Source organism: Dermacentor andersoni, chromosome 6 (assembly GCF_023375885.2).
Source record: "Dermacentor andersoni chromosome 6, qqDerAnde1_hic_scaffold, whole genome shotgun sequence".
In the NCBI taxonomy this organism is placed as follows: Eukaryota; Metazoa; Arthropoda; class Arachnida; order Ixodida; family Ixodidae; genus Dermacentor; species Dermacentor andersoni.
The window spans coordinates 62,134,435-62,160,605 of NC_092819.1; the positions used below are offsets into that span (position 1 = coordinate 62,134,435).

Here is a 26,171-nt window from a genome sequence, read left to right on the forward strand (position 1 = left end):
CTTGCGGGGGCGGGGAAACCCGGCGGCACTGCTCCATCAAACCACTCTCCCCACTGTGACCCCGCTGTGTCGAGCAAGCCGTCGACACCTCCCCGCAAAAAATGATCCTGGCTCGCCTGCAGCGCTTGCTCAGACAGCTGATCAGTGGCTCTTGTGCCCTCGTCGTGCAAGATGGTGCAAGTGCAAGTTGTCTCACTGCTTTTTGGGTTCATTGTGCTTGCACCTTGTAAGCCTTCTCCCACAGTGTCGCCTTGATGAAGTGGCAGAATTAGCCTTTCGCCGTGAAGCTCAAAATCATAAATAGGGTGGAACGTGGTAAGAAGTTGGATGCCACGCAGCGTGCAAGATTCCGAGGAGCACTCTCAGCACAATATTGAAGAATAAGGGGGAGATTAGGGCTAAAGCTGACAAACTCGTGACCCGGTTCCCTGACGCGTATGCACGGCCGTTTACATGTGGTTCATCTGAAATTGCTTCAGACAGGCTGGCTCCCGCGTGCCTGGTGATGACTGTAAATTCTGATGAGTGCGATGAAGCCGCTGCTGGTGCTGCCTAAGTTTGGACCGAGCTGTTAGAATTTCCAGAAGCCGCTGACGAATCGACGGTCGATGAGTTTGTGAGTGCAGATGATAGTGTCGCGACCATGGGAGAGCCCTATAACGCAGACTACATTGCCGACATCGTACCGAGCACTAGTGAAAGTGGGCACAATGAGGAACGCAACGACGGTCCTTTGCCCACATCCTCCGAGGTGATTGGTGCACTCACACTAATCCGGTGCTTTTGTACGAATGTCGAAGGTTGTGGCCTCAGCTGCTCCGACTCCTTAGACAATGTGGAGAAGTGTGTGCGTCGTAACTCAAGCAGAAGAAAATAGAGGACTATTTCATGCGAAACTAAGCTGTTTCATCAATAAAATTATTTTATAAATGGTATGTGCTTTTATGACATCCAATATTTTAGCAGGCTTATATCAAATTATGCTCTATATCGAACTGATAGGCATTTCCTTGTGAGTTCGATATAGCCGGGTTTGACTGTAGTAGAGACTGGTACAAAGGTAATTCCACTGTCACTTGGTTCACGGTTATGTTGACACGCTTTTCTTATTCTTTTCAGAAAAAGGCTTCTGTGCTCAATGTTGAAACTAGTGACTTCACTGGTCCTTGTTATGGTGTGAGTGGGCTTCTGATCTTCTGAGCATGTGCTTTTGATCCCATTCTTCTGTTACAGAGCTTAGGATATGTAATCTGGTGCAAGAAAGGCCCTAAGCAACAATTTTCTGTGTTGAAGAGAATTCAGGCTTGTTTGGCATGGCTCTGAATAGTGCCTCACAAAAACCGAAATGCTCACTGTTGCACTCACTACTTGTAACAAATGCGTGGAAGTGGAAAATCAGCTGCCTAAACTGAGCTCCTTGCTAGGTTGTATTGATATTAGGCAGTCTCAAAACAGGGTCATGGTAATTGTAACATGTCATCATGCGGGCATAATGTTGATACCCCAGGTTTGTGGTGATTACTGATTATGCTCTTTTTCTTTTTTCAACACTGTATACTGTATTGTGGAAATGTCTTGATGTGTTGTTTCAAATGCTAGCACCAACTTGTCATAATGGTAGTTTTAATACTCATTGAGCTGTTTTTTTTTTCAAAGTTCTGTGTGTTTGAAAGTTGGTAGCACTAATATGACCCCTTCAGGTGCTCTGTGCACAATTGTGCATGCCAAGATTGTGCATCAAAAGCAAAATCATTGATGAAAATACAATAAATAAAATGTGTGGCATACATCTTTAAACATTTCTGTTTGGCCCTGTGCTGCAATTTTGAATAATATGTGTAATGTATTATAGTAAAACCAGTTGGATGGTATATGGCTCAGTGTTTGCTCTTGTGCTCTTGGTGTGAGCATGTCTTCATGTAGCGGGTTCACTCCTTTCATTGTTTTTCACATTGTTAACATCAGGCGCATTTTCCAAGTGGCTGGATAGGTGCTTTCCAAGTACGCTAGAGATGAAGTAGTTGATGTTCTCATATCTGGCATTCCTGTGTAGTGTTTACACATGCCGTAAGCATTCTGTGTACTTGACAAAACTCACTAAATATAACACAATTATTCAGACTCCTGTTAATTCGATTTTGTTGGTTAAATTGATCCCAACACACAAGTCTCCACTAGCACTCATGCATTTCCATGAGCCCAAGCTTTTGCTATTTCAATCCTAAAATTGGCCTTCACCAAATAATTAGAACTTGACCAGCCAAAATGCACGTGCGTGGTCATTAGTGGTGACACCACTAATGACCCCTGTTAATGGTAGCATATCTTGGCAGAGCTTAGGGGAGAGTGAAATCGTTGAACACGTCATTTCCAATTGAAAATGCCTATTTTCGGCCTGCCCTAGGAAGGTTTTAAAGCATTAGCGGTAGCTCACAATATCTGATCACAGATTTACCGAACTCCAACGGACGTATTTTTTTTTTCGAAAAAAAGGTTAGGCCGAAAATTGCCTGCGCGGTGAAATCGGATAAGAAACCAAAACCACCTTCGCGGCGTTTGCAAACTTTACGGCATAACACTGGTGCATTGAGGCGAAGCTGGCTTTAGAAGCTATGCGGCGAAGCTGACTTCAGGAAGCTGACCGCCAGTGTGCAACCCATACACCCTTGCCCGTTTTTCTTGCTAAAAATTGGGGTGCGCGGTAGATTTCTACTTTGTTTAGGAGCTCTAATCCCATTTCTACATTAGTCTACCACTTTGGGCATATAGAAAGCAGGGGCACATTTGATTCGGGGGCTTGTTAGAATCGAGCAAATACTGCCAAATGAATGAGCAGTGTACTTTGCTGTCTTTTCTGCATCTTGTTTAATTCGACCCGCCGGATAATTCGATCAGTACTCTCCGAAACGTGCATGTAGCAGATCGTAGCCGTTGTACGTTTGGTCAGGCAAATTATCATAATTTAATAAAACTGTAAGTCCACTACGTTCACATCTATTGTTCTGTACCTTGTTTTTCTCCACGTTTTATTGCATTTTTTACATGGAGCTGTCTAGAAGTTCTGTGGAAGTTCGCAATTCAAATTGAGTTTGATGTGCATTGAGTCAAGTGTGGTCAAAATTGCCCATCCGAGAGATTTATAATTAGTGTATGTAACATGAAAATCATCTTTGTTCTGGCATTGTAGGGTGCCCTCCTTAAGCAGACAAGCCAGAGGATACGACTGCTTGAAGAAAATGAAGCCCTACTAGCTGTGATCTCAAGGTACTGCCCTCATTGCTCCAAACACCATTGAATTTACAAACATCCCGATGCAAGTTTGTGTTGCACTTAAAGCAGAGGTTGACATATTTCTTGGCAAAAAAATCTGTAATGCATGGTTTACTCTGCGAACTCAGTCTTCTTGCACTGATGCAGTCCAACTTTGAACTAGAATATTTAAAGGGACACTAAAGCAAAATGCTAAAACAATTTAGGCAGATAAAGCTTGCTTTGAAACAGTACTTTCGTTAATTTGGCTGGGAGAGGTTGACTAATAAAAGAGAAACTGAAGGTCCAATTTTTTTTTTTTTTTTAAGATTTCGTATTTAAATCCCACAGCCAGCATTTCGGTGTGACACCATCGATTTCAGTGTCCTTTCTTGTGCTGCTGTGGCTCAACTGGTTTTTCAAGCTTGCTAAGTTCACTCCTTGGCTTATGTAGAACACAATGTAGTCTATTATTGCCAATTAAAATGTTTATTAAGCACAACCGGCTGCTGTCAAGATTGATGATGTCAAGGTTAGCTCATGTGGGCACTTCAAGGTGATGTCGCCACCTACCTTTCATTCTTGCATCTTTTGATTTTACCAAGCTGCTTCTCTTGGTAAAAAATGGCCTTTGATATAGGTGGCGTCCAAAGGCCCGCATGACGTGTTTTCAGCTCCCAAAATCACCTTCTGCCACATCCAAACAGCAAACACAGCCTTTGAGATCCACATTTCTACTCCATGGGCCACCACCCTATGGGGCATGGATTTAGACACCACCTATAGCATAATTTACTGTAGTACAACTTAACTTGTTTTTCTTTTTAGTGTTCCATTTAATAAGAGATAAAATGAAGGCAGTGGTGGAAAGATGCATGTTGATAAATTCCAGGGGGCCAAGGTTAACCTGGATCTATTCGCTATGTTGTGCTTCACAGCCCACGGTGAAGTTTTGGGGAGTAAAACCACATAATTTTGTTTACTGCTGAAAATACAACATGAAAATAAGTCTTTTTATATTTTTAATTTTGTTTATTGTGATTATTATTTTCACCAGCGTGCTTGCAGATGTTGAGTATGTGGCTCACACGTGGGTCCTGTTGACTGCCAGTGCCCGGAAAACAGAATCCAAGGCGTTTGCGAAGCAGAAGCAGCTCACCAACTGTGACATGGCCATACTGAAGGTTTGTAAAAAGTTGCAAATTCAAAATGGTCAATTAGTATGTCTTGAAAGAATGCCAATTGAGTGATTTGGTTGATACAAGAAAGAATCGGCAGCAGGGAGAGCACAAGCAATTTGACCATGCCAAATCATCAAGCAATCAAAGTTTGTTTTATATGTTGTAAAGTGATGAATGAATGGCGTGTAGCAATGGACAGTGTACCAGCCATGAGAGTGAGCCAGTCTATAACTGCCTAAAGCTAGTCAAGGGTTCTTCACATCCTCTTCTCTACATTCATTGCATCAGCACAGTGAGGTCAGAGGAGGATAGCAATGGAATGTTCTAGCCTCCCCGTAAACTCCTTACTGTTAATGGATTACTGGGCTACTGGGCCCATGGACGGTAGTAGCAAAGCTGGTAGCGACATCTTGTAACGATTTGTCTGTCTACAATGTGTTTTTAAACTTTTTGTTGTTTGGTTGTTCTCGTCAAATGAAAATCATAGAACCGTATATTATTGTTGCTGCGGACACTTTACATCATAAGTAGAATGTGATAGGTCACTGCATTATTAGCTTTTTGTGCTTTGAAGGTGGAGTGCATAACATATTTGGAGGTTCATAATTAGAAACAATGTGATAACTAATAGACATATCCTTAACATTGAGGAATTCCTGGTTAAACCTCTTGATACCATAATTGTAAAGCTCGGTTTGTCTTTACAATTATGATAAAAATAACCACAAATGAGCTTAGCACATGAACATTACTTTTATTTTCTTTCAATGCCATGGAGGAGCTGATTTCATCTGAGTTTTGCTGTACTTCTGGTGCAGCACAAGCAGGAGGGAGTTTATTATGGCAGAGAGAGTAAAGTGTCTATGTATTGGCTACTCTTTGCCCCCCAGCAACTGCAGCTAGCTCTGTTTGCTTCAGCGCAGAAAAGAAAAGCTGACTTCAGTGATGATTCGAAAGATTCTGAAAATGAAGTGTTCAGCAGCTCAAGTAAAGGCAACCTTTAGTTTCTTGATGCACACAGCTCGAATACGAATGGTGCAAATGAAAATTAGGCTACTGCTTCTGATGCGTTTTACATTGTGAGGTAGTGTTACAAACACGATGTGAATAGTGCTCCGCAAGGACATGCCCACCTGTCTTCACAGTTTTGGTTTTTCTGCATAAGACGTTTGATTTAGAGGAACCAGGTGACCAGCTTTTCATACCAGTTGCATGGCGTATGGCATAGGGCTGTTAAGCTCCACTTTTCCAATAAACGATAGTGACTTCTTATAAATAAGTGCTTAACATATTGTCTAGATTGTTTGTCGTATAAGCTTCCACTGCGCAAAAAGTTTGTAATTATTGGCCAGAATTCGAGATAATAGCATCGTACAGCAGGGGTTAATACACATGCAGCCCAAGTCACTGTGTCATTGAACTTCGATAATTGCCCAGCAGCGTTAAATTATAAACTGCTTAGTAATAATTAGTAACTGCTTAGTAGTAATTAGTAATTAGTAACTTCTATTAAATGAATGAGCAGTGTACAGCGCTAACTTTCAGTTTCACTTCGTTGTTAGTTTTGGATCTCTGCAGCAGAATTCGGATGAAAGTTGGAGGTGTGTGTGTGTGTGTGATTCCTTTTCATTTTAATCAGCCATCACTGTGAGAGTCTCTCTGAGAATTTGTGTCGGGCACAGCAAAAATATTAATTAAGCATCTTCCTGGACTGTGAGCTCTGTAGCATATGAACTCTGCTGGTATAATATACTAGAAGGAAACTTAACCATGCAACTTTTCCTTGATTTGATGTAACAGCGAAATGCGATTGGTGTGTTGATCAGCTTTCCTGTAGCTGTGAAATTCAGGTTATGTGATTGAGACCTTTAGTTTATTGCATGCATAGGCAGAGCGGCAACGACAAAGGTTCTTCAGGATGGCTAGAAAGCTGATGATGATCTCAGATTCTAAAGATAAAAATATTTGAATACCATAGGTACCCACCTAAAGAACACAGTTTTCTTTTTTTGCCAATACCAGCCATGGTTGCTTAGTGGCTATGGTGTTGGGCTGCTGAGCACGAGGTTGCGGGATCGAATCCCGGCCACGGCGACCGCATTTCGATGGGGGCGAAATGTGAAAACACCCGTGTACTTAGATTTAGGTGCACATTAACGAACCCCAAGTAGTCCAAATTTCCGGAGCCCCCCACTACGGCGTGCCTCATAATCAGAAAGTGGTTTTGGCACGTAAAACTCCATAATTTTTTTCCCCAATATACCGAAGCAAAGTTGGGGTTTGTGTTCATTATGCGGGGTAAATTTATGTGGACATTTTCGAAACAGCAAAAATTTTAAATTAGGGAGGTAATGATTTGAAACATGCACAAGATAACTTATCTTTGAAGTCAAAATGTATGTATACTACTTGTAAACCATAACTTCACTCTGGGTCAAAACCACCAGATGAGCCGTTCAGGTCACCGGTCACTTCATCCACATCACAGTTCCATCATAGAATAAAGAACCAAATCATCAGCCACGCGAAGTCAGTACGGCCTAGGCCAATTGTGCTCGGTGAAACTAAATGTGCACTCCGAACAGCAATCTCCGATCGCACCCCAGCTCTTCCTCACAGCCGCTTCCTGCCGTCTGTCATTTTCGCAAGCATCACGTTGAAGCGTGCACCTGGTTTGACAAACACGCTGTGTGTGTCTCTTTCTTCGACTGTCCTGCTCATCGGCATGTCAAAGTTTATCGTTGTCCGATCAGTGTTTCCGTTTTGTGAGCAGATAAACTCTATTTCCCGCAGCAGGCATATAACTTGGCTTAAGGCCTATCGCACACATCGAAACCCAAGGCAGGCAGAAAAGTGAGCCACAGGCAAGCGAATTCGACACTACGCCCGACTATGACCACTACGCCGATCAAGTGCCGGCCACACCTTCTTTACTTAGACTCCCCCGTGCGCCACGCCTGGCCGCGCATCCTTCGCACGCACTCGTTTACGTCAGCATAAAGTATGTAAACTGCGTATGTTGCTGAGAGTCAGTTGCATCTTTTTCTCTCTTTAATCTGCGAGATACCTTTGCGTCGGCACTGGCATAAAGGATGCATTAAGCATTAAGTGTGCTTGCTTTAAACACGTGTGAGAGTCAAAGATTGTAGTCTCTGAAAAACTAAAGCACGGCCGTTCAATCATGGGATTGCACAGTAGCAAAGTTGGGGGTGTGTTCATTACACAAGGAAAAAAAAAAGAATCAATATTTTTCGTGACTAATTTGGGGGTGCGTTCATTACACGAGTGCATCCATTATGGGAGTAAATACGGCATTTGATTTCCGAACAAAACTAGGTTACTGCAGAGGCTATGGAAGCTAAGTGCCATAGGAACAATGAAAGCAGTCACGAATAAGTTTGGACCTGCCGTGGTTGCTTAGTGGCTTTGGCATTGCGCTGATAAGCTCGGGGTCGTGGGATCAAACCCCAGCCGCAGGGGCCACATCTTGATGGGGGCGAAATGCAAGAACACACGTGTACCATAGATTGGGTGCATGTCAAAGAACCCCAGGTATTCAAAGTTAACCCACAGCCCCCCACTACAGCGGGCCTCATAATGAAATATTGGTTTTGGCACATAAAACCCCAGAATTGAATTTTGAATTTCTAGATGGGCTTGCAAGTATATATGCATTGAAATGTATATTACCTATGGAAAAAGAATACATTTCAGCACCTCTCAACAAAAGATGGGCTGTGGACTTCGGCAGCAAATGTGCCCCGCAACAGTCAGCTCAGGTGGTGGAGATAGGAGACACAGTGCTACCACCAATCACAACATCTAAACCCTTCAGATGCCGCAATGCTCTTGCACGAAAGCATGCTCATATCATGGAGCTACTTGGCATTAGGCGATGACTGCACCCCACAGCTCAGTTATATGAGAGCAAATGCCCTTGGCGGATAAAGTCTCAGTATGAAAGCCGGTAAGAAGACCACAGAAAACAACGTGCTTTAGTATGAGAAAACGATTAGAGGAAATCAATAGTTTATTGAAGCAATGATGTGCGCTTGATGGTATATATTTGGTGCTGTGAGGGTATTTAGGTAATGCTTGTTGTTTTGTCCCTAGAGAACAGAGCCAGTTACTGGCTTATCTGTCTGAGTAGTAAGAATGGCTATATGTATATGCTGACTCAACATATGTGTTGTGTCCTGTATAGACCGATGTTGGCCGATGACATAGTTTCCGTGAAACAGAAGTCTGCAGGAAACCTCGAGGAAGACCACTTCTGCGGTGAAAGAAAGAAATGGTCCCTGATGTAATGTTTCTGCCTCGTGTGCTGCATTTGGAAGGGTTGAAAGTGGTAGTGACATGCCTAATCAGAGATTTTCTTGTCCACTATTTGGGTTGAGAAAAGCATGATATAAGTGTGTACACTGAGCCAGAAACAGACACGGACAAGCACTCTTGTCTGGGTTGCTGTATATCTCCTTCGTTTCCTGATGCCACTGCTGTTAAGTTGCATTTAGAACAAAATGCTCATTGAGTTGTAAATCAGGCCAATACTGTATTTTGTTGCTGCTGTACAGATTCTGCACTGTGCACTCCTGGGTATTTTGTCTTGCAGATTAGATTATGACTGATGTATTTGATTGTGAATCACGAATTGCATATGTCGATTATGAATTGGGGATTATTCATGTATATTTTGTCCCTTAAATGCTGGCAGCCATGTTTAATGCAAGGAGCTCATTCAAGCCTCTAGTTTGTAGTCGCACAGCAGCTGCTTATTGTGTCTGGCTTGCTGTCAACTCCCTGGAGCATGACCTAAATTTGAATGTGACTTTACATTGTTAACTTATATTTGTCTCTTCTACAGCATTACGAGAAGCTGATGAGCGACGTCCACACGAAGAAATGATTGTCTCATGTTCAACATTCCACCAAAGAGCACCTGTATAAAGTATAGATGGGCAACATAGACTGTGATACTAGCTACATAAAAAAAAAAAATTGTGCGCCGACACTGTACAAGACACCAAATGCCTCATTAAAGCCACTAAGGACATCTTGCACGGTTTTGGAACCTTTGTTGTGACTTTTGTTGACCATAGTGAAAGAATGGTTTGGGTAAGCTGCATCATTGACCACATTTGTGTATTCCATTGTTCTAGCACGTACAGAAGCTTAAACTAAGATGAAACTCACTTCATAATGATTACTAGGAGCTAGCTTGCAAGCTCAGTTGCAGAATTTCTGTGGCCAATAGTGGAGGACGTCTTTATTATTGTGCGATGTGCTTATGCTTTCTGAATTTGCACGTCATACCTGTTTTAGTAATGTATAAGGCATTTTATACATTGTTCTAATGGGAAAGCGTAATCAATTGCTTCATTTCTTGTATATGAAGTAGTAATATAATTCTACAGCTCGTGCATATTAATGGACCTGATTTGACTTAAATCTTACACATGCTTAATATCTAATTTAAACAGTATGATCTTGCTGTTATGACACCTAACTGCCTATACACTGATGGACACAGCATGGCTTGAATGGTACTACTTTTATTTCACTTTACCTGGACATGAGAATAACTGAGAGGAGGAATCAGTTGAAGCCTAAGCCTAATGCTGACGATATTTTATTCAAACATGACATGAGTTTTGGTGGGATTATTTTAAAATGTTCAATGTATTGAATTTCATGTGAGTGCTCAGACAAGTCAAATAACGGAAACCTGATATTATGTACGTAAATATTTTGCGCACATATAATGACAGTGCACATTGAAAAACGATACCTCCGTGGCGATTAAAACAGTTTCAAAAGATTATTTTGCACTGTTCTAATGTTATGGTGCAAAACTTTATGGAGTTTCTTTTGCCGCAAAAGACACTATGCATATAAGCAACCAAAGTGACATCAACGCCATGTACTTTTTCTATGGTCGTGCTTTTTGTTTGAACCTGACTCTCTTTGTTTGTTTGTGTTCTTTTTTTTAAACGTGTGTGACCACTTAGCTTTACAAAATTTATTGTCTTCATTCTGCTTTATTACCTGTTCTCGATGAACACCTTTCAAGTTGTGTGATCCTGGTTCCTTCTGAATGTGTGTGCAGCTGGTGTGGCCGTATTTGCAATGTGCACTGTTAAAACAAACACAAAACTATTATATCGCTACTCATTACAGCTCAATTTTTACATGAAGGCCTTGGCAATACCTTTTTACAAATACAGGTCTACCTAATGCATCAAATCAAGCACTTTTCTTTTCAATGCAGTTGTATTGTTACGGGGATGCTGGGAGTATAGACAGACTGTATTTACAAGATAAAAACAAGCAGAGTCAACGTGGTTGAGATGGCTGACCAGCAACAACACGCAGCAGCCAGCGTCTTGCAATCGTCTTCTTCCTTTCTCTTCTTTTATCCTTCCGTAACAGAATGTTCAAAATATGATGATTTGAGTGCATATTACTAAGTGTTTTATTTAAGAGTGGCTGTACCACACATAGAACTGTTTGGCCAACTCCATGTGGATAAAATGACAGAAGGGTAAACAAAGTAATGCTTCTGTTGGGTGGGTCTTTTGCATGCACTGCAATGCACACATCTTTCTATGTTTACAGCAATTGTTGCGCACCTCGCTTTTTGTTCATCAACTTCTTTGAATGTGTCAAAGGCACCCTAGTGCCACCAGCAGCCCTGGCAACTTAGTGAGTATGCTGCTTGTACATACCTACACTGCACACGCATCTCTGTTGCAACAAACAAATATTTCTTACGTGTACATTTTAGCTTGTGAATAGTGCTGTGATGTGCGATCTTTGTTGAATAAATGTTTTATCATTTTATGTTACCTGCTCAGTTATTGAGCCATCTGTTGCTCAATGTCATGCGAAGTTGTTAAAGATGCTTTTATCATTTGCTCCACACCGGTGGTTCCAGTTGGTGTTCTGTTTCTGTTCTGTCAGCACCGAGCTGTATATGGTGGGCATCTTAGCACACTTTACTTGACCTCACCTCAAGAATGTCACTGCATTTATTATTAATCAAAGGAGGCGTGTAATTGACCAGCAGATCATGGAAGAAGGTGATTGTGTGCTGTTGAACTTGGGGAACATGACGTCGAGCATGACACAACATACGCTGTACATCTTAACTTTGTTCTTGTCCCACGAAGCATGCGTTAGCAATGTAAGCACGCATGTAGAAACGGCACCACACTGACACGAAGGTACCCATCTCAAATTTAGAAGCACGTAGGTTGCACGTAGAGATCATGGGCTGTGCACATTATGCTTTGCTCCCAATGGGTGGTGTCACTACCAACACTACTTGTGGCTGCATAAACATTAACTAAGCTGTTGCGGGTCAAGTGAACAGTCAAGTACAGAGAGTTCAACTTACTTGCCTTGTTTCTGGCATTTACATGAACCCGAATCAAACCAGATTGTAGCAGTCAGCCAGCCGTGCTGTCCCATGTTTGCTAAAATTCCAAATAGAGAGTTAAAGAAATGCTGCACTGAATAATCTTTGCCTACTCGAAGCCCTACAACCTTTTTGCATTTTTTGGTACTCCTTTTGTGTTCTTTTGTATATAGTTTTGTGCATATGGTGCAATCCCATCGAGGGGTGTAGCCAGTGGGGAAGGGGAGTGCACGAGGCATGTTTGCCGTGCCCCTTACCCCCACTCAAAATTTCTGTTTACCAGAGATAGCTGGCATAACACGACATGAAGCAACACCTGCCAACTCCTCACCCAGTTAACTGTCAACCCTAGCCTCCCCCCCCCACCCCTCAAAAGAGAAAGATACCATAATTGCATTGTAGCACTGACTCCAACCCATGTGGGCCCGACGGTTTGTGTCCGCTCACTTTGGGTGCGCCGAACCTAAAAGTCTAATAGTTCACGCTCGACGAGACCACATTGTTTGGTTGCGATCAACACCACCTATGCTTTGGAAAGGCTTAAAGGAGCCCTGGACACTTTAACCACATAAAAATGGCCTCACTAATAAAGGACGTCACTTCACAAATCTGCCTCAAAAAAACAAAACAAAAAAAGCTGCCGATGTAAGAGGAAGCTTTAGCTCGGGTGCTCCTATTGTACATGTATAAGGATAATTTGTTTTTCTCGGCAACCATTGCACCAAATTTGGCCAGGTTTGTTGCATTTAAAAGAAAATTTTAAATGTAGTGACTGTTGGTTTCGAATTTTTGATTTAGATCGTCAATTTTTTATTAAGTGGCAAAAATTGCAAATTTTCAGAAAGCGAGACGTTCAAGTTTACAACTCTCTCTGCAATGAAAAATATCACGATTATGTGAATTGCATCTAATGATAAATCTAAAGCGGACAAAATTGAGATGTTACACATTTATCTAAATAAAAATTTTAATATGGAAATACAGCTTCTGCAGAACCCTTGTACACAACGTAACAAATTCACGTAAGATATAAAATGACATACCGACTTTGCCTGCTTTCAATGATCTAGTGGATGCAGTTTACAGAACCGCGATATCTGTTCTTGACGGAGAGCTATTAATTTGTAAACTTCGTGCTTCTATTTCTTTCAAACTTTTGAATTTGTGAAAATCGTTTTAACAAAATTCAGACTCTAAATGCAAATTCCGCTTCCAACAATCACCAGACTTTCTCTTTCAAATGCAACAAATTTCATAAAAGTCGGTTCAGGGGTACGTTCTTGCATTTTACATGTATTTGAATAGGCCCCGCCGGAGTTGGGCCCGAACTATCGGGATACATGGAGCGTTCTTTCACGGCGAGCATCGTGCGACACAAATATACGCGGCGGGACGACGCCGGTTGTTCGCTGGCGTACGCGCTGGTACGCGACCGCACGCGCAGCGCCGCGTCTGAACGCGTACGGCGTCAGGCGCGGAGGCTGCATCGCATGTTGACGCGTGGCGGCGTGGAGACCTTGCACTGCTAGGTTTCTTGCGCCCGCGCCGGAAGCTGCCGATCGCGTCACCCGCCCGACGCGCCTCACGTGACGGCGGTGAACCAACGTGACTTCCGGAACGATTCTTCGCGGGGCGTGCAGGCAAGCCCGGGCAAGCTGCGTGTGTTGTTATCGGAGTTCCGCGCGGGTTTCGGTAATTTTTTTTATGGCAGCCGCTGAAGCTGAAGGCTTCTGCCGCAACGGGTGCATTATTAACGAAATGTTCATCGCCGAAGTTCGGGACCTGACACAGCGTGCAAAACGCACAGACCACGCGAGTGGTGCTATGCCGACGCTGCTGCGGGTTTCACCGAGTTCACAATACTGACAGTTGAGCTGACTGAACCACTAGGAGTCCTGCAACATCATTCTTTAAAATATAAAAACAAATTTTAAGTTAAAACTTATTGCGTGCTATTGCCATCTTTAGCACATTGCTTAACTTGACCGCTGGGCGTAGGCTGGGCTGCCTTTGAATCGCCGCGACGAAACGCGCGGCGACGAGTGCGCGCCAACTCCTGCATCGTTTGGGTGCGCGCCCTCTTCCTCCGCCGGGCGAGACGCGACGAGTGAGCGCGGTGCGTGCAGACGCGTTCCAACGCGTACGTCTGGTTGGGGCAAACGGGCGGACGCCGCCGCGCGCTCGCCGCATCTCTCTCAGTGTGGCCAGACTACAATTGTGTGTCTGGATAACAAAAGAAAGAATATGTAGGGTTTTTATTGTATTATTTGTTGTTAATGACTAAACAAATTCGAAAAAAGTTTCATAGAGGCGCTTACGAACGATTTCTATACATTTCATTGAGCTGCAAGCATTTTAGCGGGCTGGCTTTGCGCCGTTTAGCTATGTTGAGAGAGCGGTCCTGCAATCCGCGACAGCCGTATTATAGTACAAGTTGGTTCTTTATTCTATGCTAATACACTGTAACCGTATACCGGGCGGGCGCTTTGTCTTCGTACCAACGCTTGTAGTTGTCTAGAACACCCGCTTTTAAACTATTCCGATGCCTTTCGGCGGAAAGCGGGGAGAAAGCGCGCCGCTTTCCGTCGCGCGCAAGGCTTCAGGGGGAGAGCTAGTAAGGAGGGGTGGCTCAAGCAACACTTCCTAGACGCTGTCTAGGATATGCTGGCACGGGCGGCTGCGCGCGTCTGGCCGGGCCGCTGCATCTTGAAAGCTGTCTGCGACAGGTACGGAGTCCGCGCTGCGCTGTCTTTTCGCGGCGTACTTCGCGTTGATGCGAGCGGCTGCACGAAGGTCACTTCGCTCGCTGCTGCTGCCACGTTTCCTCACTGCAGCGTTTTGACAACGAGTTTCCGCGGTTATTGAGTGAAATGTGTTCACGTTGGCTTGCGCGTGTGACATCATGCTTGTTAAATTAGTATGCCCATGTTCACATGTTTATACGGTCGATAAAACTGCCATCCTTGCTTCGTATTGCTTTTCACTAATTTGCGACTTTTTTTCCAAACATTTCGACCTCGGTTGCAGCGGCGCGCGCCGCTCGAAAAACCGGTTCTGGGCGAGTACGTTGGCTACCGCGACGGCCGCCGCGCCGTTTCTGGGCCAAAATCGTTTGCATGTGAACTGCGCTTTAGACGGAGACATCTGGAGGTCGAGTTCGTCGAGGTGTTCCGCCGTCGCATCGAGTGCAGCTTGCAAAATTGCTCGTATAGTTGCCAGCGCTTGAAGGGCCAGTAATCCAAAAGGTGATAACGTCCACGCAGATTGCGACACCTACCGAATAATAGACATATCCCGGCTACGTCGCGACGAGTTGGTCACGTGATCTTCGGGTACACGCGGGAGTGTTTGGCGGGCAAAAAGGAGCTGTCAGTGCATTGGCACGTGCTGACAGCTTCGTGTATCGCGAGTGTTCTTTCTTTTCGTGTCTTGTGCGCGTCTGCCGAGCTGCTTTGTCACGCCGGTGAGCTGTAGCGGCGTTTTTGATGCGTAAATTGCACGAAAAAAGGCAGTGGCGTCGACCTTTCCATTCCCCAAGAGGCGAGAGGAGGCTACAAACGTGTGCACCGGCAATGCATCGCGACAAATGGCAGCCGTCAAACGCCGACAGAATCTGCGCCATTCACTTCATCATTGGTAAGTGCGGTCTAGTGCGTTTCTCTGGTGGCTGTCATTACACGTATACACTGACAGGAAGGAATGCGATCGCTTCCATCACAGTTTGAGACGAAAACGATGGTCAGGTACGCAGCTTATCCGCACTGCAGTTACATTGGACCCGTGGATGCGCGGCTTTTTATTGGAGACGACTCGCGTGCAAGCATGCTGCGCTTCTGGCGCGGTCGAATTTCACGAACGGTCTTCTGTGCCTATCGCTGCATGGCCATATATGTCGCCGAATCGCACTATCGCACTTTCGGCCAACACTTCGAGTCGTTTTTCCAGCCGTCTATGAGGAACGGATCAGGTATCACTCGTAGCAGGCGAAGGGGCTTCTTGCTGTGCCATAGCGGGCCGTTTCTAGCGAACTCACGTACTCGGACAAAGCCAACGCGGTAGATGCCGTGGTAACCATGGTATGGTTTCTAGCCACCGTAGTCATGGCTCGAGAGAAATATTTCGCCAACCACAGCTCTCCGCATACGTCTCGCGCTTTGCTTTGCGCATGGCCATTGACGTCACGATGTTTACGAAAAGAAGAGGTCCATCCTTCCTCTCCGGCAAACAACGATATAGTCCTGCCAGCGCACAGCTGATCAGCGACGTCAGTACGCTGCCCTGAAGAACTCCACATGTAGGAGGTCGAGGTTTGCTTGTCACACGACCAGCGCGTACTTTCATTGTTCTGTGCGAAAGTAATCCGAAACGTAGACATACGTAAACAAAGTAATAAACGTAAACATATGCCCTGCAATCCGCTAGCCGCCTGGTTAGTTCAGATGGTAGAGCAGTTGCCCCGGAAAGTCGGTGGTCCTGGACCAGGACGAATTTTTCTTCAACTGCGAGGCCTTTCTTTCGCGGAACCCATATGGGTTTCATTTTTAGCAATTGCTACGATTGTGTGAACGTCTCATTTTCTCTTTATTAATATGTGCGACCTTTAGCTCTAGCATATTTGAGGGCTTTGAGAATGACCATGTGTGGGAGAGAATCAAAGATGACATACAGCGCGAAGGACAAGGACTGCGAGAGACGGCATACACTGCGCTGACTTCCAACAAGTTAGCGCAGTGTATGTCCTCGCTCGCAGTCCTTGTCCTTCGCGCTGTACGTCATTTTTTTCATCATGAAGTATACCAACTAGCCCAAGCAACCACCCTAGTAGAGAATCGAAGGCTTGCTGGATGGAAAAAGTAAGACAACATCGATACCTCGGTATAATTAGAGTCCCTTGATACTTCAAAGGACTCTGGTATAATTGTTGACGACCGCATCCCGTTCCCTCCTAAAATATGCGATAGCACTCACAGCTCGACGCAATGGCTCTGATCAGTCAACTGCTCTGACAGTTTATCTAGCAAGAGTGTCGTCATATGTTCTTTTTGCTTTGCCTTTAGTCAATATTCCACCTCCACTGATGGCTCAGCTCGAAAAAGATCGTCGAGTAGCTCTTCGGGCCTTCCACGATCTGCATAATCGAATGCTTTACTTGCCGAAGCGAGACAACTACCACTCGGACTACTTAAGCTGATCAAATGGCCTTACACCACACAGATTGCCTTTGGCGGGCCCACGACGGCAAGAGGCCTTTTTGAGCGACCACTCAGCAGACCGGAGTCTTGCATGGGAAAAATGACGTCTGCCTTCCCTGAGAGCGTGAATGTCGGAGAAGACGCGACCCTTGAGAGATAATACAACGGTCCTCGGCTGTTCGTCCACTTAAGTGTTCCAGCCTTCAGGGGTTCGAAAGAAAACAGCAGTATGCCCGGCAGGTCTACGCCAATAGGCAGCGTCTCTTCTATATAAAAGACGTATATACAAATTTGACCAAAGTTTACGCAGACGCCTCTGTTCACGAAGGCAGTACAACTGCTGCGTTTTATTGCTCAGAGCCCGCAGCACCGTGTTCTACTCGAATAGATTATACACCTTTAACGTTTGCAGAACTAACAAGCATTAATGGCAAATCAGTTCTGCTGAAGCCAGCAAGGTGGAGGAAAGTTAATGGAAAAGAAAATTTGTCATCCGCCAACCGGTGGGTGTCAAATTTTCCCTTTTATTAGGCATAAACATGGCGCTCAAGTGCATTATGCAAAATCGGAAAATATCAAAGGTTGTTATTTTAAGCCGCTTTCGCGGAGCTCTCGGCCGGTTGTCCAGAGCGTCAGCGCTGACTCACCTATTTTACGTGAAGCTCTTAAGATATGGCCCATCAAATCACATCTTAGGGAAGAAAAGTGATCTTTCAGTGGACAGTATCACACACTGGTATCTCGGGGCAAAAGGCTGCCGATGCTGTGGCGGTGTCGGCACACAACCTTGACTTCACTGATGCAATTCGTGTAAATTCGACTGCTTACACGCCACCTACAGGACTCGCGCCTGGATGAACGTGTCGCCAAGGGATAGTATGCTACACCAGTCTCAACTCGCCGCAGTAGGCAGTGGCGTGCCAACTATTTCTCGAATGGGGGGGCGGGACCGCAAACCATCTGACCTCTTCCCCCTCTCTTGTTCCCCCATATATATATATATATATATATATATATATATATATATATATATATATATAATGAAGAAAGAGAGAGTACGATGTACCTTGAATTAGCACAGTATATTTCACTGACGTTTCGGCTGGTGGACCAGCCTTTGGCGTTACTTTGACAAAAGCAGGTCCATCAGGCGAAACGTCAGTGAAATATACTGTGCTAATTCAACGTACGTCGTACACACTCTTTTTCTTCATTTTACTACGGGGCCAACGTGATTTCCTCAGCCACACACACACACACACACACACACACACACACATATATATATATATATATATATATATATATATATATATATATATATATATATATATATAATACCCCTCCAGCGACCCCCTCCTCCCCCCACGTTGTCCGCGCCTATGACTGTCACCTCACTGCAATTAAGGGTAAGAGAAAGGAGGTGAGGACTCGGTCGTGGTGACTTGTTCAGAAAGGTGGCAGCGTCCAGTGATGGTTTATGTCAAGCCGGGGTTCGACGCCGTAAGTGCGTGGTGCGATCACAGACACTGTGGCTGCAGGAGATGTTGCGGAGACCCGCACATAACGGAACTCGTTGTGTAAGCATAATAACAGAGTAAGCAGAGGCAGCGCAGGGTACATAACATATGAACCACAATAGTCATTGCAGTGACGTAGCTGACGGCCGCTGAAAGTGGAAGTTTCCTGTTGTGAAAGGTTGAGAACTCAAGTAAGTTAGTAAAGTGTTCATTTTATTGCCTAAATCATTTCGTAACTCAAACACTAAACATTTCGTGCTATTACGAATCGTCACTTCAACAAAGGTACGCAGTGCCCTGCAGGACACCTATAGTGTGTATTTGTACGGAACGTGGTGCCCGCTGACGTCAACCACACACTCATTTGTAGGCTTTTTGTTGAGCTCCTAATTGTGAAAAATGTCGGGACACCGACGAAGAGATAAACCCTAAGTGGACTTCTGCGAAGTCGCGTGATGGACTGATGACGTCTCTTGCTGCACCTTTGTCGGGGCTTTCAAAGTACTTCTGGTCGTCCGAAAAAAAGATTTTGCAAACTGCGGAGAAAAGGAAACCCCTCATCGTCGAGACAGGAAGCTTACTTACCCGGAAGGAAAATGAATGGCTTTGTCACGTATCTTGGCAGGGACTCGATCCCTCACCAATCGGGGAAAAGACAGTGACGTCTATCACATTATTCGGAGACAACCCACTCGCACATTAGAGGGAAGATGATGGCCTCTGTCATCTGACTCGGAGCGACCTTTCTCGCCCACCAGAAGGCCGATGACGACTTCTATTCCAGAAAGGTAGATCTTTGGGCTGGTTGGTACGTCGCCGAAAGGTTAAACTATAGCGTGAAACACAGGGAATGGAAAGAAAGACAAAGGCAACACGACAATCGTGTTGTCCTTGTATTTATTTCCGTCCAGTGTATTTCGCGCTAGTTTAACTTCTTAATTTTGACGACTTCTATCGTCACCTCGAGGCTATAAAAGCAGAAGTGTATAGGCTTGGGCTGGTCGGTAATACATAGTTACATTGGAAACACAGCGCGGGAAGGACGATCGCCAAAGACGAGACTCCCGTCTTGTCTTTGGCGATCGTCCTTCCCGCGCTATGCTTCCAGTGTATAAAAGCAGCCCCGCCTTTTACATCGAGCTATACAAGTAGCCCCGACAAGCCATGTATTTCGGGGCCACGCGCAGGCTTCGGGGTGGCGCTGCTAGATGGCGCCGAGTGTTCTTAGGGAAGCGCGAAACGGGAGTCCCGCTGCAGTACACACCTCATAACTCGTTTCTACGGTGGCAATACGTTATGTCGCTATATTGATTCAATGCTAAATGCTTTACCTTTGTCAGTCATCGTGAGATGGGTTCTTAAATTAAATTACGGGGTTTTACGTGCAAAATCCACGATCTGATTATGAGGCACACCGTAGTGGGGGCTCCGGAAACACGTGCACCTAAATCTAAGTACACGGGCGTTTTCGTATTTCGGCCCCACCGCAATGCGGAGATGGGCTCTGCCGAATTTTCTTTTATGCTTGGATCGACTATGACGATTGTTTATGTTCGTCCTTTCTTTTAATCAAGCATTAGTCGTGAGAATGCGCTAGGGTACTCGTTCATTCTTTTACGCTAATACGTATAGCGCTTCTACGCTACGAATGCGCTCGGGTACTCGTCATCACGTCTTATATTTTCATACTATGCTATACTTTAACTTGGTATTTGAATAGAGTCTGCGAACACGGTGGGTCTGTATTCAAGTAGCTCGGTCTTTCGTGGCGATGCTTTGAGGCTTTTACAGACCTTCAATTCTCGCTCGCTTGTGCGTGCTCAAATTGATTAGCCGCTTCACGAGCTAATGCGCAGAGGTACCGATAAAATGTGCTCGTTATATTCACGCCAATAATTGCGACAATCTATAACTAATTATATGGACACTCCAGACAAACTTCGTCGCCTTGATGTTACGTTTAAAGTACAAGTGCGACAAGATCCTGTCGCGTACCACTCGCTGCAAACTGTGCGGGCGAAGGAAAACGTGTGAGAGTGAGGAGGATGGTGGCACTTGCATACGATCGACCACTCGCGCTCTTATTCTCAGCGAGTTGATCGACTCCATTCCAGAAATGGTGAAACACCCTCTGGGAAATTCATCGTCCGAGAACCAAGAAAAACTGTTTGATACCGTGTGTAGGAAATCAAGCCTCCTTATCGATGCATAGAAAACGGGGTTTATTACGCATAAACCGTAGCTCGACTGTAGCTGCTGTTGCGAGTGGTCCCAAGCACAAAAGCGCTTCGTCTCCTTGTTCGTCGTTCTTGTTCCGACGCCGTGACAGCAGGGCTGACGTCACGCGCGACGAAGCGGACGACATGCGGGGAGGACCCGAAGAAGAACTGGCAGCGGAAAAAAAGTGCTTAAAACCAGCAGTGCGGACATGTGACGAGGATTCCAGAGACTTCGAGAGCAGCGCTTCATTTACTGCCGTGGGTCCTTCGAGAGCGTTCGCGTTTCTTTTCATGATTTTTCTTCTTTCTGGCGAAATGCCTGTAAAAGTGTAAAATAAAGCGTAGTTAGTTTGCCGCCCTCAAGCGCCTGCGTCCCTTCGGCACGCTCCAACATTGCTGGCCGGAGAGCGTTGGAGGTTTCGGACATCGACTTGGTAAAGAGAGCTATGGGCGTTGTTGGAATCTCAGCGCTGACACCCGTTGTTGCAAATGGGTCGCAAGCCCCAAGGGTAGCGTTGGCCTGGCGGCCTGGGGCACAACTGGAAGCATCCGAAGGTCCTGGCAAAGCATGACTCGACTGGTAACAGAACAACTTGTTTATTCTAGCATCGCAAAAGAGCGGGCGGTCAGGTCGACCGAAGTGAGAGACGGGAGAGCACGTTACTCGACAGAAGAAATCGGAGCCTCTCTCTTGGCGTCCGGGGGCAGCTGCTCTTATACTCTCGGAGTTGAGGGCAAGAGGAAGGCCTCGTGACGAGACCACGTGACGGCGGGGCACGGACAGGCTGAGAGACACGTTGAGACGAGTGTAGTGACGCATCCGCCAAGCCGGCGCCGGTCAGACCTCCTCGCTTCACACTTGGGGAGCTCCTCTCCCCGGCTGCCGCGCTTTGACAAGCGTGGGCACCAACATGCACACACACACACACGCACACTTGAAGACACGTAGCATTGAAACATGCCTGGACGCGCTTGGCGGGGAGGCGTATCGGCGGCGCTGAACGGGCCAAAATGTCCGCCGCTTTGAACGAAGCCCCGGCGTCCGTTGCATCCGCGCCGGCTATACCGCGCGTTGTAGGCGAAACGTAACAGCGTCCATCAGGAAACTGTCCAACCCCTCTGGAAGCCAATAGTGCTTATATGGTTCTCCCTCGCACTAATTGTTGGAGGTTACGCGATGAATCACGCGCTACGGGGAGGGGATGGTAGCACGCGTCCTCTTGTGGCCCGGCTGGAGCCGTGTTCCGCTTCCCAAAGCTAAGGGGTGAGCCGAGATTGCTGGGGGCTTCATGTGCGCTGTGTTCCCAAGAGCGTATGGTGTTCGAGGTCGCGTAATCACGACTTTCCGAGACTCGGTGAAGCGAGGGGCTGCACGAAGCGTTTGCTTCGCGTTGCCTGCGCTCCTTCATCACGCCGGCGTTGTAATGTTCGTGTCGTGCTCATCGAGAGATGTGTTTATGTTTGCGCGGGTGACACCATGCTTGTTTATTACTAAGCAAATCTTCGTCGCAATTCACACAGTCAATAAACCTGCTAACTTCGTGTCCTTGTCTAATACTTTTAATACACTATCAAAGCTTCGCCTCTCGGGTAGAACTGCGACTTTATACATACATACATACATACATACATACGTACGTACGTACGTACGTACGTACATACATACATACATACATACATACATACATACATACATACATACATACATACATACATACATACATACATACATACATACATACATACATACATACATACATACATACATACATACATACATACATACATACTGCAGCTCTAGTTAAGGCCATAGCAGGAGTGAAAAAGTAGTAAAAGTAGTAAATTAGCACAAAAAAGCAAATATCAAACTATAGTAGCAGATCACATAGGCAAGCGAACACAAGCAAAAAGCACAGGCAAACCAAATAGCATAACGAAAAGGTACCTTTCTATAGCAACTGAAAACTCGTTTAATGGGAATAAACTAACAGTACCGGACTAAAAATGTGGAGTGTTATATATCGTACGCGTAAAAAAAAAAAACGTAATCTATTTGAACGTGACAGTAAGCACACTCACAAAAATAGGAGGAGAAAGTCATACATGTTGGCTACACCGGATGGCATACATTTCCTATATAACTCAACAGCCAAACGTCATTGTACTATTAGGTTCCGCGCACCTACACGGACCCGATAAACCGGATAAACACGGCCCACACGTCACCGGTAGCTCATGTGGCCAACATAAACGCACATTTCACGTAGATCTATTCACCCGCGTTGCTGTCCGCGACAATGTTAAGACACAAAGCTAATTAAAAGGAACATGTCAAAATAAATAAATAAATAAATAAATAAATAAATAAATCCCAGACCATTGCTACTTCTTTCATGACTAGGAAAGTGCTCAAGGAAACAAAGGACTCTGAGGAGTACTTCAAGCCAAGACAAATATCTTACGAGGATCGGACCCTCTGGCATGACACGAGCACTGCTGATAAGAGGAGAATGAGCTGGTGCCCACATGGTGCTTGCTGTTACACCAGAAAAGCTCACCATCTGGGCGAAGCTTGAGGTTGTGAGCCTCATCAATAGAGCATGAGTGGAAATAAAATGAAGTTCCTGCACGCTACCATACCTCGATTAGAACCACATTTCTCGCAGCTTTCTTGTTGGAGAGATCCCTTGATGTCTTACGCTTGAATATATAGAATGTTGAAGCGTAACTTTTCTATCTATGTCTCGAAAATAATTTTTTTAAGTGCGAACGCATTCTTTTTAACACGTATCTCCCCATAAAATAAAGCAAACGATGTAGTTAAAGGAATACTTGCATATCATTTTCTACTTCGAATTTTTGCTTTGAGATGAAGGTTCTCGATCTCGAAACCATGAAAAAGAAATTACGAGCAATACTTAGAGTACCCTGAATAATTTACGATAATAGCTTTTTTTTGACGAATCAGTTTACGTTTAATTTCTCAGATTCACGTATTTCTCGCGTAGTCATGACGCAGAAGGTGATCACGTGGGAGCCGAACATCGTGATATTTTGGCAGTCGCTCCAGCTCGTTCGGATGTCTGTTACGCTCTCCTCTTGGGAAGCAAAACCAGACAATTAGAGGCGTGCCAGTCTTTTTTTCTTTTTTTCTTTTTGCTTTTCTTTTATGGGGGAAGAGGTCAAATTCCAGTGCTGTTGCTTAATGCAAAAAAAGAAGGAAAGGTCTAAAATGTCGTCGTGTCAGTATGCTCCTTTAACAGTTCCTATGGTAAATCAAGATGGTAAAAATTTGTACTCGCCGATTTGATTTCGCGTACTTAGATAATGCAGTCATCGCTTCTGTGAGTCCTTAAGAAAGCGACCGTGTCCCCTCGGCCGCATATAGAGGAAGTCGCTCAAGACTGGCCGTATAGACTTGGCCGTTCTTTGAGTTTACCGCATGGAGTCTCGTAGCTTTGTGTCGTCTGGTAATTGATCATGACATCTACCCACTTATTGTTGTGGGCATTGCGAACGTATCACTTCGGACGGAGACGTTGAGTGATATAACCTGCTGGGTTATGGAGTTATGCGTCAAGACGGTCCAAATTGCACGCCAGGTACCTTAATGGTGTAAATAATGTTTCCTGTACTAGGCCGTATAATGCACTGCCATGCATGTGCTTGCGGTCAAGAGAAGAAAGCATAAGCGGGCCCGGAGACTATTGGCTTTTATTTCCTCCGGTTTCTCGTTGATCGCGCGGCGCGGAGGCATTGGTGATAAACGGGCAATATACGCACGCTCTGCGAGGTCATTTGTCATCTTCTTTTTATGTGACATTCTTTCCTGGAGCGTATACGCATAGACAATGTGCCGGGCGTCTTGTCACGTAAGGATTATGGCGCCAGCCGCTTATGAAGTCGCTGCATTCGGAAACGGCTTTCTTTCTGCAGCTTTCTTTTCCTTGCGTGACTGCCGCTTCAGATGGGCTGTGATCGTATATACTTCGCATGTGGGTGCGAAGTATACAGGGTGTTTCACCTAACTTGAGCCAATAAATATATGCAAATGCCATGTAGCTGGACAGAACTAAAGTAATGTTACTTGCCGCCGCTTGGAGGTACTAAACTTATCTTTTTTTTGCATTCCGCCTAATTAGATAGTCAATCTCAGCGCAATTAATCAACGGTCTAAATTATTGTAATTAGATGAAAGGTATCAATGGGAAAATTTTTTAAATTTTTGGTTGCTGGTGAGAATTGGGTAGTATTCACTGAGGATGTTGTTCACGTTTGGGAGTGCGTTTGAGAATTAGTAGCAAGAAGAGGCGTTGTTGCTCTTGTGATCCCAGAGCGGGGCTTGTGGACCTCGGCTCGATCAAGTTTGGTTTCATCGGTGTAGGCTTTTTGAAGGGCACTGTTTGGGTGGTACCTGTTTGATGGAGTTTCTTTAAGGTGATCGAGTCTATCTATGTAGTTTTGGTGTTCAACGCAAATGTGACGTAGTCGTGTGGCATGGTGTTTAAAGATGCCTTGTTTGCAATGTCTGGGATGGTGGCTCGTATATTCTAGGCACTGTTGTTTGTAGGAAGGTTTACTATACAGCGTTGTCTTTAGTGTCCATTATTGTGTCCAGAAAGTTTATGCGCTCCGTTGAAGATTATGATGTGAATTTCATTGTTGAGTGAAAATAATTTAGAAATGCCACATATTTGTCTAGACTGTCTTTACCATGTCCCTTTATTATGAATATATCGTCTATGTATCGTAGGTATGTGTGAGGCTTGTCAGTGCAGCGCAATATGAAGTCTGCGTCTAGAATCTTCATAAATATGTTCGCATAGGTTGGTGCGAAAGGTGTACCCACATATTTCCCACGTATTTGTAGGTAGTAACTCTCTTGATATTCGATGACGATGATGATGAACAAATTTATTTATCGCTCTTTAAAGGGAAGGGGGCAATGGAATAGAGGGTGGGGGGAGGAACTACTTGAAGTAGGCCTCCTTTATCCTCTCAGCCCACTCCAGGATGTCCTCCTGAAGATCGGGCCTGGAGCTGTGCAAGGCAGCCTTCTTTCCTCATATTCGAATTAGTTATGTGTTAGAACTAATTCAAGGAGATACAAGTAGACTTCAATAGAGTGTTGTGCATTGTGTTTATAAAGCGTTTGTTTTATCTAAGATAAACCATAGGGTATTGGAGTGTTGGTGTACAGGGCCTTGACGTCTAGTGTTGCGAGAATTATGTTTTGGAGTAGTGTGCCTTTAGTAATAATGTCCTCCACAATTATCAGTGTGTGGGGCGTATCTTGTACAAATGACGGAAGTGTTTTGGGAAAGTCACCAAGGAAGTGGTTAAGGAATGTGGAGATGCTCTCTGTCGGGGCGTTGTTGTTCGATACTATGGGG

The 26,171-nt window shown here is 44.9% G+C and overlaps 1 protein-coding gene across 9 annotated transcripts in view; it reads left to right on the forward strand.

The window, feature by feature from the left end:
• The window catches only part of LOC126522761 (uncharacterized), a 53,094-nt gene extending 41,824 nt beyond the window's left edge, over positions 1 to 11,270 (forward strand). For 8 of the 9 annotated variants that reach the window (XM_050171558.3, XM_050171562.3, XM_050171561.3 and 5 more), the window contains 4 exons: positions 1,120 to 1,176; positions 3,188 to 3,264; positions 4,307 to 4,433; positions 9,295 to 11,270. In XM_050171558.3, coding sequence (XP_050027515.1) covers positions 1,120 to 1,176; positions 3,188 to 3,264; positions 4,307 to 4,433; positions 9,295 to 9,336 — 303 coding nt within the window. In that variant the 3' untranslated portion in view covers positions 9,337 to 11,270. Of the gene's footprint in view, positions 1 to 1,119; positions 1,177 to 3,187; positions 3,265 to 4,306; positions 4,434 to 9,294 lie in introns of those variants that run through there. The other variant, XR_007597523.3, reaches the window with a different exon arrangement.
• Positions 11,271 to 26,171: the final 14,901 nt, after the last annotated feature.